At 35.3% G+C, this 13,205-nt stretch overlaps 1 protein-coding gene across 2 annotated transcripts in view; it reads left to right on the top strand.

The window, feature by feature from the left end:
• The first annotated feature begins 2,655 nt into the window (after positions 1-2,655).
• Positions 2,656-13,205, top strand: part of LOC143885431 (DEAD-box ATP-dependent RNA helicase 7-like) — a 29,507-nt gene continuing 18,957 nt past the window's right edge. The window contains exon 1 of one of the 2 annotated variants that reach the window (XM_077389599.1): positions 2,656-3,378. In XM_077389599.1, coding sequence (XP_077245714.1) covers positions 2,848-3,378 — 531 coding nt within the window. In that variant the 5' untranslated portion in view covers positions 2,656-2,847. The remainder of the gene's footprint in view (positions 3,379-13,205) is intronic. The other variant, XM_077389598.1, reaches the window with a different exon arrangement.

Raw genomic sequence — 13,205 nt, 5'->3', positions numbered from 1 at the left:
TGGTACCCCACAAAGTCCTGTGAAGCGCGCTGGTCCATAAAAATATAGCCATTGGAGTTTTAAAAGTTGCATAGAATTACTGTTTTGCCCCTGCAACAGCTAGTTTTGATTTTTGGCTATATACATGGGTTTAAACTTGTATTTTAACTTGATTAAAAGGTTTTCCAACCCCATCTAAGGCCTATACAAACACTTGCAAACTATTTTTGGCTAACACATCTCTCCCCAACTCTTGTGCCTTTATTTTGATTAAACACTTTTGAGAGTGGATTAAGCTATACTTGTAATCTTATTTGAGAGAAATCTTATGAGCTACACTTTGTAATGAGCCTACAAAGAGGCAAAGAGAGCTAGATTCGTGTTCCTTCTTCTTCTACATTGTAATTTGGCGAAAGGGCGCCGCATTTAAGTCCCTTGGAGCTGTGGAGCACGGATTGGAACTAGGGAGTGCTCTGAGACGCGGAGCCATCTTCGTGGGCGAGTGTTGAAGATGTGGAGCCATCTTCGTTGTATCAAGAATCATTCTTAGTGGATTGCCTCAAGGAGCCAAACTTGAGAATAGTGGAGTAGGCCTTGGGTTTGAAGGTTGAACCACTTTAAATCTTGTGTGCAATCTTCTTCTCCATCTTGGTGCACTCTCTATATCCCTACTCTTCTATTTGTGCTTTCTTTGATATTGAAATTATCTTGTTCTCGAGTGATTCACTTGCATAACTTCGATTTAGGCATATACATCTTGCAAGTTATCCAAATAGTTTCCTAGGCAGGTGACCGCGTTCACCCCGGTCGACCGCGGTGGTTTGAAATTCAAAAATAAAAATGAGCGCCCGATAAGGGCGGGCGACCACCCCAGTCTGGTAAAAGAGCCGTTGGGGCTTGCGGAGGTTACTTTTTCTTGACCCAGTATTTACCAAATTGCCCCCAAACGGTCATAAATGTGTTCGGGCTATTTAAACACCATTAAAGACCTTCATTCCAACCTTTTGAACTATTACTCTTGAAACCCTAGAGCTTTATCTTTCAAAATTCAAAAGAAATCTTCTTCTTCCTCTTGTGTATTTAAACTTGCATTCATTACTTGTCAAGAGGATCTCCCCAAGTATTTAGTTTCAATCATTGGGAGAGTTGTGAGCGTCGAGAGTTGTGTTTGCCTTAAAGAGGCTTGAGAGTTTTTCATCTTTCCTTCCTTATATTTGGATTGTTGCAAAGAGGAGTTTCTTCCTTCAAGGCGGTGTGCAACGAGGGAGAACATCCTCGGAGGCAGATTGTATACAAGGGTTTGTTCCCTTTGTGGAGGTGGAGTGTTTGTAACGCTTAGTGAGACGGCGTTGTGGAGTCTCACCATAATGGAGAAAATCTCAAGGAAAGACCAAGTACTTGGGTAGTGGAGTAGGTCAAGTTGTGACCGAACCACTATATATCGCGGTATGGTCTCCTCACTCTTTCTCTCTTCTCTTGCTTGTGGTGTTGTGGTAACTTCTTTCCTTTACTTGATTATAACTTGAACAAGGGTTAGAAGTAATTATGTTAATCTCATATTTCCTTTGTAAGTTTAAGAAGAAAATTTTAAAACACCCAATTCACCCCCTGTTGTGTGTTGCTCTTTGGGATTTCACTTGGTACAGAGTACTAGGCTCTGATAGAGATTTTTTAATAAAAAATCTACAAGAGAAAAATCCATGGCAACAATCAATCTACCATTGTTTAAGCAACACTAGAAATCTTAATAGTAAAAGTTTTTAAAAGGGGTAAAATTTTATAAGACAACCAATTTACCCCCCTCTTGGTTGCCCAAGTGGGATTTCCTGATCATCCATGGAGATATTAGGGACTAAAATAGTGAAATTAGAATCAAAATTAATCACTTACCTCCGTTGAACGATTTCCTTCCAAGGGTTCCACACAGTTTTCTCCACTCACAAGGTCCCTTGGCTCTTGATCTCTTCCTAAGCCAAAAATGTTTTCTGCAAATTGTGTTTATGCAGGATTTTATGGTGGAGATTAGAATTTATAATCTCACCTAAGAGTCTTTAATTAACATGTTTGTGACATATATCTAGACCTGGCAAACGAGCGGGTTGGGTTGGGTTGGGTTACCCGTGGATCATGCGGGTGCGGGTCACATGGGTTGGGTAAAAAATGACCCACATCCCTATGGGTCAGCACTTAGGTGACCCGCACCCATTGCAGGTGGGTTGGGTCAACCCACGGGTAACCTGCAATTTTTTGCCAAAGAGTTTTTTTTTGCATGGTGATAAATTCACCCCTTTCTATGTATGAATTCACCTCCTAATTTTAAAAATGGACAGTACAGCCCACACCATAGGATGATCCAAACCGTCCATTTTGAAAAATAGGGGCTGTATTCAATTTAATTCCACTATTCCAGCCGCTCAAACAAAAAAAAAGAAAAGTAAGGAAAAAACGAATTGCGGGTACCCACGGGTTCACCCGACCCAACCCCTGTATTCCGCAGGTTGGGTATTCCGCGGGTCAATTTTGCAGGGTCACTCAAATGTCAACCCGTACAAATAAATTTGCGGGTGGGTTGGGTCGACCTGAGGGCACGGGTCGATTTTGCAGGTCTACATATATCAGAGATGCTAAGAAGCAATGCAGACTGCAGTAGTAAAGAAAGGGTAATTTCGGAAGGCTACTAAGTACAGGGACGACCGTGTTTTGATAATGGCGCGCGTTCCATCGTCTTATACATTTTTTAATGGGTTGCTAAGACTTTTTGGTAGTGCCGATATCAGTAAACTTTGGGAATAAGACTCAAGGTTTATAGTAAGGGATTTCAAACCCAGGCCAGAACCCTAACTTTTTTTCCCCTCCCTCTCTCCCCTTATGCCTTCTCTGATTTTATCCGAAGAATCCAGAGATAAGAAGATGACTAAAAACACGCTTCTAGAAACCCTAGAAACCGACTCGAACAAGAGCATAAAGAAGAAGAACAAAATTATAGTCTCTAAGGCAACAGAATCAAAAGATGGAGAAGAAATCAACAGCGAGGATTGCTTGTTAGAGAAGAATAAGAGTAAAAAGAAGAAAAGAAAGGCCTCAGAGTACAAGGAAGAGGAGGAGGAGAAAAGTGAGACGAGCTCTGAAATTGAAGAACCGTACGATCTGAAGGCATTCGGAGGATCTTCCAAGAAGACAAGGCTAACTGAGAAGGCGAATGGAAGAGCGGACGGAGATGTGAACCCTAACCCTAACCCTAACCCTAACCCTAACGCGGTGGAGAATTTTAACATCTCTGACAATCTTAGAGAGATGCTGATGTCGAAGGGAATTGAATCGCTCTTTCCTATTCAGGCCATGACCTTTGACATAATTTTTAATGGTTCGGATTTGGTTGGACGGGCTCGGACTGGTCAGGTATAGAGATCTATTTCGTTCTTTCTCTATCAAAATTATGGAGAAATGATTGAATGAAGAGCGCCCTTGCAAAAATCAGCTTCAAGGGCGCCCTTATTGGTTAATTTCTGCAAGCTGTGGTGCAGAAAAAAGTGGAAACCGTGTTGACTTTGCAGAAATTAACCAATAAGGGCGCCCTTGAAGTTGATTTTTGCAAGGGGACCCTTCATTTTACCATTCCTCCAATTTTTTTAGAAAGATATAATATGTTTACGGATTTACTAGGGACTATCGCAGAAGGCATTTTGCACGAGAGAGCAGCCACCTCATAAGAATTAAACAATTAAGACAAAATCTGTTGAAAAGTGAGCCTATGTGGCTGCTCGCTCACGCAACAGATGGTCCGCGAAATGCCTTCTGCGATTGTCCCTAGTAATTCCCTTATGCTCTGTTTGGTTGCTGGGTTTTTTTTGTTCCCAGGATTTATGTGGGTAAAGTTTTAGTGGTCACATCAGCTTTTTCTTGCTGACATCAGCAAAATCTTGTCTTGAAAAGGGTGTTCTCTCTTTCTCTCTCTACCCTCTCTCTCCACTCATCATAATATCTTTCTCTAATTAATGCTTCTCCCCTCTTTTTTTCTCCTACCTTTACCCACATAAATCCCAGGAAAAAAAAAAACCCGGCATCCAAACAGAGCATTATGTTTTTTTTTTTGAATGTTCCCTGGACAAAATCCCTTATCTTTAATTTTATTTGTAATTAATTGTCCATGACTCCATGCATTTCTTCTTTGATATTGATTTTGAATTTTGATTAGTATTTGGTGGATGTTGACTTGCCAGCCCCCAATATTTTGAAATTAAAGTTGATTTGTAAATTATAATTAGAAATTAATTAAGATTGAAAACAAATTAGAATTTGATTTAAAACCAGCCATGAAAAAATAAGAATGAAATAAGATCAGCTATCAATAGAGGTAAAAATTTGCAATGAACAAAAAAATGAAATAACCTTAGAAAACAGAAGCTGAATTGGAAAAAATGTAAAAAAATGTCATTCAAATAGTTATTTTTTAAAATATTAATAATTTCAGAATGTAAATAAAAACATGCGAATAGACATAAAACAGAATTAAAAATTTGAAAATGTAATAGCAGCCTTCAAATAAATGTAACCAAAAAGAAGAAATTAATTGAGGAAAATGTAATTTAAAGCATGCAAATGGCTAAACAATTAGATTCCAAAAAAAAAAAACAAGATATAAATTATATATTAACGAATTGGGAAAAAAAGATGTAAATAACAACCCTTGAGTACCAACAACAAAAAACCATAAGTACCTGTAGATGTTTAATTTCTAGGAAAGTTCCTTCATATCAAGGCTACATAGTCTCACTACTAAGCATGAATGATTTTGGTCCTTGTACTTAAAAGCACTGAAATAGAAAGAAGAAAGCCAAAATCTACAAATGGAAACCACAAAGAGAAGAAGCAAGAGTAACATGCGTAACATTCTATAAATGAATTAAAAAAAGATAAAAATAAAAGAAAAGGAAATGAATAGAAAGTGTTGAACAACAATTAGCCGTAAATAACATAAATGAATTGAAAAAAGAGCAATAAAACTTACAAATAGAGGTAAAAATAAAAACAAGAATAAATAGATGTAAGAAAAATGAAATGGGAAACCATGGCAAATAAAAGTTACAAATAGCTGTAAATAAATAAAGAAATTATATGAGAACACCAATATATAAATGTGAGTAAACTGAAATGAGTAACCATGGAAGTAACGGTACAAAACTAATATAGATTGGAAAAAGATGTAAATAGTATCCTTCAAATAGTTGTGAATTAGCAAAAAAGAAATTAAGAAAAATGTAATAAAAAACCTATAAATAATTGTATACAAGAGACAAAATTAATAAAAAGATGATAAGATACAAATAGTTGTAAAAAAGAGAAAAAGATAGAAAATTGTGAAAGCATTGAATGGCTATAAAATAACATGATCCAATTGGGAAAATGGCACAGATCAAACCATTAACATCCATATTTGGAAAAAAAAATTCAAAATTCTAACTCATATTTTAAAAAATATTTCAATATTTTCACCAACTTTGATAAAGATCAAACGAATTTGAATCCATTAAACCAATTCTATTCATAAAAAACTCTCACCAAATAAAAAATATCAAACAAATTGCATTCGCAGAGTACGGGGAATATATCCTCCTAGATCTCACCTTCTTAGAGCTCCTCCAAAAACTTGTAAGGGTTGTTAACCAAGATGAAGTCCTTCCAGCCTACATCTTCCGCTCAATCAACCTGATTTGATGGGATTCTTCCTTGCAGATACGGGACACTATTCACCCTCGGCGAGTCACATGTCCAAGGCGTATGTCGTCGCGCCGATAAGGCGTGAAAGAGGGCGGTCAAAAGAAATGTGTTGAAGAAGATGGGCTGCGTTTAGGGTTAGGAAAAATGGATCAGATTGGAGAGAGAAATCGACTAATTATTGGAAACATTCTACAATTAATGTGAAACCTGAATGGGATTAAGAGGAATCTGCAAACTTAATGGGTTGTTTTGGAAACGTTACAATCTTAATGGGTTGTTTTGGAATCATAATGGGGTCATTTTATACGGAAGGCGAAGCGGATGGGATGGGATGTGAGTGGTAATTTTCTCATTAAGTGAATATATGGAAGGCGTTTTGAAAATATTGGAATAAGAGCCGATATAGATATAATAAGGAATCGAGATTATAGAGATTATAGAGAGGCATGATTTTAGTGATTTTGAGGATTTTGATTAGGCATGTAAAAATGGGGAAACAAAATGATAAAGTATTTTGGACTGCGCTAAACATTAAGCCGGAAATCGTGGAAAAATAAGTGGGAAGCTAAAGAGGCTTGTCAAAAAGGAATCTATCTATAATAAAAGAAAAAAAAATCAGAATTAGAAAAGAGAAAAACTTTTAAATTTATAGTGCCTCGTAGACTTGAGGGAGGAAGGGGAGGGCTGCCACATCAGCCATGAACAATAAACCTCCCTTCCTCCTTATCTATATATATAAGTAAAGCGGAATGCTCTAAGCTATGATGGTGCCACGTCAGCCTCTCCTATAAACGCCCCCTCTGCAAAAGTCGGATTTAGAAAAGTAATTTCGTTTACAATTTGGCTTTACGTATAGAGTGGTGCCACGTGTCAGCCCCTCCTATACACCCCTTTTTTGGAAATCCAAACGTTTTATTCTTTGGTGCTTATATTTATCTAGGAGAATGCCAAACGTTTTATCCCATTTTTCCTCCATAATTTTCTCTACAAAGTTGGGGTATAATTGTCGTTTCATTAAAAAAAGTGGGAGTTCTTACCATTTAAAAACTAGTTGCAGACCCGTGCGATACATGGGGCGGCCCAAAAAAGGAAGATTTATAATTATTTAAAAAAAAAGTAAATAAAAGAAAGAAGAAACATTCATAGGTAAGATATATATAGAAAATTTTAACAGAAGAAACCATAAGAAATCCATCCAAAGAAGCAAGGGCATTTATCGTGAACAAAAAATAATACAAAAAATAATGAATAGTTGTAATACAGAACCAATTTAATGCAAAAAATGAGTTGGATAGTTGAGCATTTGGTAAAATGAGTGCGACTCTGAAATCAAAAGAAGTTTCCATCATGCGCCGTCTTCCGAATTCCTGAAAGAGTCATTATTGGTCATTTAGTAAACAAATGTTTTTTGGTAAAATATTATTTATTTACAGTTTTAGTTATTATCTGATGCAAAATTTTTTTGCTTGATTTTGTTTTGGAGGAGTTGGAATGGGAAGGTATGCATCTAATTCTGTATCCCCCTCATCCGTTAGATGGTGACATTCCGCAGCTCTTTTTGTTGATAAATATTTGGTATCTTGCTTCTGTTTAGAATAATTAAAAAAATTAACATCGTATGAGCAAGTATTTTTATATTTATGATATTTTATAAAAGAATATTAATGTGTTAAATTTTTTAGAAGTATGATGTAATACCTGTTTGTTCTCCAATTTGGCAGATTTGTCAACATCTAGTATTTTGTCACCGTAAAATTCTGCCTCTGCGCTGAGAAATTGTATGCAGTGACTTTGATTAGAAAGAGATATGATATTCCTATTAATTTTGTAATTGAAGTGGCATAATGTCTGTTTCTTCTTCCTGTCATTTAAGCAAGTTGTTCACTTTGTTAGTAACGGGATATCAAAAATAAAGAATTCATTTTACCAAAATATTTTATAAAATATGTGCTTAAAAATTTTTGCTCTCTGATAGAGAATAATAATTATGTGGTTATCTTTTGCTCGAAATTGTTTATCTGTGTAACATGTAGCTGTACGATATTTTCTGCTTCCCTATCAAATATTACGAAAGTTGTTGTTTCTGTGTGATCCTCAACCTCAACTTGCAGCCTATATCCGGCAAATTTTTATTTGTATTCAATACATAAAATTTTATTGAAATTTTTTTAGCTATAGTAATACTATCATTACTGTGTACTTTACCTTGCTATCGGAAAATCGACTTTCTTGTTCCATGAAGGACACTAAAAATTTGAATTGGAAGTCGTCAATTATTTTCGACACTCATTGCATAATAAATAAGACCAGCCATTTTGTGCTTCAATTTTTGTCATAGTTGCTTCGCAAAAAAATGTTGCATCCTCTTAAATTCGTATGTTAGTTTTAATTTTTGTCCTTTTTGTATATTATCTTCGTATTGCAATGTTTAATAATAATTTTTTTACCCGGTGCTCTCCTTCTATTATGAAATTTAAGATCTCTTGCACCGTTTTTCTATTCTTATCAATTGATTCTTTATTAGGAGGAATGGAATTTTTTGGTAGCTCTATTAATTGAAGACTTTCTTTTTCATCTGCAACACTTTATAAAATGTAATTATTAATTTTTATTTCAAATACATTTGTTTAACTTAAAATAATCAATGTATACCTTCTTTTGAAGTCTATCATCACATATGGAATGTCCAAGTTTACATATAACTTTGTAGAGTTTGTTGAAGAGAGCGAAAGATTTCATGGAAATTTGAATTAAGCAATTATTTGACAAAAAAATAAAAATGTAATTATGTAAATTTAAAATTATTGCTCGAGAATATTGTTGCACATTTGTAATAAGAGTGTAGCTACGTACCCATAAATTTCTTTACTGTAGTTGATATGACAATAAGAATAACGGGCTCTGAAATATGTGAGCAAATGTCTTGGTTTATTTGCTCCGTCAAATGTCCCCATAGTGTTATTCGAATTTTATTTTTGCTGTCAAAACAATTAATTTAAATAATGTAAGATTTATATCTATATAATAGTAATTTATTTTTTAAATGTATTTTCTTATGTTGCCTCTATTTATTTTTACCTGCTGTCTTGAAGCTCAATAACTCGTCTTCACCCTGTTACCTCTTGCTACCATCTCATCAACCCCAGAAATTGCAGTAATTTGACCAATGACATCTGTGTAAATTTATTTGTTGTTTTATTGGTTGTTATAGGAAAAAATTAAGTAGCTTTAAATATTTGAAATTAATTTGGATCTTACCTGTGAGATAAGTGTTAATATTCAATCGTCAGTGAAAATTATTAAATGGTATGAGTTCGAATTATTGCTGGGCGATATCTTCATTTTCGCTATTTATCCACTTAATTGAAGTTGTATCATGAATGCTTGTTATATGTGTTAGTAACTACTTTGTAACTGTTCTTGTTGTCAAGTACTCTGAAATTCTTTATTATGTATACATTTCCTTCTTCAAGCAATGCTCTAAATTGATTGACAAAATTTTTCCAAATTGATGCATGGATATGGTTATCCTGTTTAGACAAACATATATTTTTCTTGCAATATATAACATATGCTTTGTTTATAAAGACTAAAGAGTTATGCTGTTGAATTTCTGAATAATTATAGGTTTGTAATACTTATTTTCTCATCGAGGAGAATGATGTCAAGACTTATAAGATCATTATTTGATTTTACGTTAATGGCATCCCACATTTTTGTTAAACGAACTTGAATTTGCCAATCTTATTTGTCCTTGTGTAGTTCATTCAGGTCATGTTTTGAGGTCTGAATCTGCAAAATGAAATAATTTATATTAGAAGGTTGTGTAATGTATTTAATTTTATGTAAACATTTATTTACTTTAGGTTGTAAATAAATGTATATATTAATGAAAAAAGAAATCTCTTTCTCCCGTAAGATAATTGGTATGAAAACACCAATCTCTTTTAAAATTGAGTACTATCCATACCTGCATGTAAAATGTTAAAAACTTCTTTACATACTATGTTTTCCGTGTAGGCACATTGATCCTTGTCATTATATTCTATCAAGATTTTCAAACCCGTTGGAGATGTTACCCGGGAGAAAGCAACATATAGTTGGCCATGGGTGAAAACAGGCTTCGGCAGATATAAACCAATATATTTAATAGTTTGTCCTTGGCTTTTGTTAATGGTCATTGCATAGCAGACTTTCACCGGAAATTGTCTCTGCCTCAATACGAAGGGCCACTTAGATTCAGCGGATGTCAATATTATCCTTGGAGACAATGGCTTCCATCTTGGAATACCATATAAAAGTAACCATGAAAGGAGGCAGACAAAGAGACTTTGTGTGACAATGAGAGAATATTATGCATTTAGAATTCAACAAAGATAAAATGAGAGCCAAACACTTATTCAAGGTGGCCGGTTGTTCCAACAGTTCTTGGTCGATGCTTATACATCTATTGAAGAGGATCGTTTAAGGTGGATCTGGAATAACCAACCACAGTTAAGAGCAGAACTGTATAAAGGTTTACGTGATGCGGTTGTTAGAGGTGACACCACACCGACTTCAGTGGGAAGAAGAATAGTTTTGCCATCATCATTTATAGGAGGGTCAAGATATATGCAATGACTATGTAAATGGGCTGGAAATCCGGATCTCTTTATAACATTCACAGCAAATCTTAAGTGGCCTGAAGTTCAGTACTTTTTAGACCAAATTCCTGGACAGAAATTAGATGATAGGCCAGACATTAAATGTAGAGTTTTCAAGATTAAGCTTGATCAAGTAATGAGAGATCTAATGCATGGTCAACATTTTGACAGAGTCATAGCAGGTTTGTATTTATAAAGTATCGATGCTATATTTTACACAACATTTTATAAATATTAATGAAAATTTCACCATAATTTTCAACGTTTCAGCTATCTACACAATTGAGTTCCAAAAAAGAGGGCTGCCACACGTGCACATATTGCTTTGACTTCATCAATTTGATAAGTATCCAACACCGGATGAAATTGATACGATCATATCTTCAGAGATACCGATGCGAGAAATGATTCTGCCGCATATGCAGCTGTAGCAGAGTTTATGGTGCATGGGCCTTGTGGTGCAGCAAACAGGAATGCACCTTGTATGACGAGTGACAATTATTGCAGCAAGAAATTCTGTAAATAATTTAACAATTAAACATCACTGAGTGAAGATGGATTTCCGGTTTACAAAAGAAGAGACAACGATAGATTCGTACAAAACGGGGATATTAAATTGGACAATAGATATGTTGTACCACACTATTGATTTAATTGTAAAATATCAATCTCACATAAATGTTGAGTGGTGCAATAGGTCAAGATCAATAAAATATCTTTTCAAGTACATCAGTAAAGGACCTGACAGGACGACAATGATAGTGGAAGAAGACATTTCAATAAGTAATACAATTGCGAATGAAGGAAGGCAAAAAATTGATGAAATCAAAGTTATTTAGACTGTCGTTATGTCTTCGTATGTGAGGCATGCTGGAGAATTTATCAATTTGATATTCATTATCGAACTTCGGCAATTGAAAGGCTTTTCAACTAACGTTTCACCTTCCTAATGAGCAATGCATTACTTTTAAAGATTCTGATTTCATCAATCAAGTTCTTAACAGGGAAAATGTAGAAACAACAATGTTTACTCAGTGGATGCATACTAATTCTGTTAGTGAAGATGTTAGAAATCTAACATTTGCTGAATTCCCAACAAAGTTTGTCTGGAATAGAAAAGACAAAATTTTGCAACCAAGAAAAAAAGGAAAATGCATACGGAGGATTTTCTATGCTCATCCAACTTCTGGGGAAATGTTCTATTTGAGAATGTTATTAAATATTGTAAAAGAGCCTCGAAACTATGAGGAAATTAGGACAGTCAACGGTATAATACATGATACCTTTAAATCCGCATGTTATTATCTTGGATTGTTAGATGGCGACGAGGAGTGGCATGATGCAATTAATGAGGCCTCACATTGGGCAAGTGCAAGGCAACTAAGAGAACTTTTTGCAACACTTCTGCTGTTTTGTGAAATTTCTAATCCATTTGAGCTATGGGAAAGAAATTGGAGAGTCTTATCATATAACATTCAATTTTGCCAACGCGATGCATTAAAATTTGCGGACTTACAGCTAAATGACTATCAAATACAAAGTTATACTTTGTTTGAGATCGAAAGCATCCTTGTGAGAAATGGAAAGTCTTTGAAAGATTTCAAACCACTCCCACTACCTGATGCGGCTTTGCTAAAGCAACTAAAGAATTGGCTTATAAGGGAAGAAACATCGTATGACAAGGAACAACTACGGATGGAGCATTCCAAGTTATTGGCAGGATTTAACTCTGATCAAAGAAAGATATATGATTCTATTGTAGATGCTGTAACCACAAAAAAAAAGGGGGCGTCTTCTTTGTTTATGCTCATGGGGGGGGACAGGAAAGACATGTGTACTTAACTATAATTGCTAAGTTATGATCGGAGGGCAGAATTGTTCTAGCTGTTGCATTATCTGGTATTGCAGCTCTCATTCTTCAAGGTGGACGAACAGCTCATTCAGATTCGAGATACCAATCAATCTCCTAAAGAACTCCATATGTGGCATTAAACAAGAAACTCAACTTGCGGATTTAATAATACAAGCATCTCTCATTATATGAGATGAAGCACCGATGCACCACATACATGCTTTTGAGGCCGTCGATAGAAGTTTAAAAGACATCTTAAGATTTGATGATCCGAGTTCATGTGGGAAGCCGTTTGAAGGAAAAATTGTACTTCGTGGTGATTTCAGACAGATTCTTCCTGTCGTTCCAAAAGGCGGAAGACAAGAAACTGTGCTTGCTTCGATTAACAACTCTTATGGAATCAATGCACGGTCTTCGCTTTAAAAAAATATGAGATTGAATCAGAATTCATTTGACAACGACACGTCTGAATCAATATCTGAATTCAGCAAATGGATTTTTAATATCAAAGATGGCAACATTCCAACAAGTTTGAGAGAAGAAGAGATTGAGTCTTCATTGATATAAATTCCAGATCATCTTCTTATAGATTGCAATGGAAATTCACCATATCAACAACTCAATAAACTCTGACAAAAAACGAGATTGCAATGGAATATATGAAAGTTCAATGAAAAAAATTCAAGAAGGAAGCAATGGAGAATGATGAAGAATTCTTCCAATTGACCAGGAAAAGGTATGTCAAAGAAGTTTGCATACCACAATACAAGTTGTTATTCTTTCAACAACGTTTGGAAGAGAAGCAGAAGGAAAGAAAGGACCGTTTGGAGGCCGCTTCGGCAGAAAAAAAGGAGAAGGAGAAGGATACAGTTTTCCACGATGAGGAGTGTAAAATGACAAGAGACTCGATGGAAGCGAAACTAGGTGGGAAAATTAAATCCTGTATTGATAGGGTTGAACATGTTTCAATGGAAGGAGGGAAGGATGTTTCGGAGGAAGAAGGGAAGTCGGTG

Source organism: Tasmannia lanceolata, unplaced genomic scaffold (genome assembly GCF_043159265.1).
Source record: "Tasmannia lanceolata isolate RefF3 unplaced genomic scaffold, GAP_Taslan_0.1 ptg000008l, whole genome shotgun sequence".
Taxonomy (NCBI): domain Eukaryota; kingdom Viridiplantae; phylum Streptophyta; class Magnoliopsida; order Canellales; family Winteraceae; genus Tasmannia; species Tasmannia lanceolata.
The sequence above is the reverse complement of the archived record's forward strand: the minus strand, read 5'-3'. Positions and strand labels throughout refer to the sequence as shown.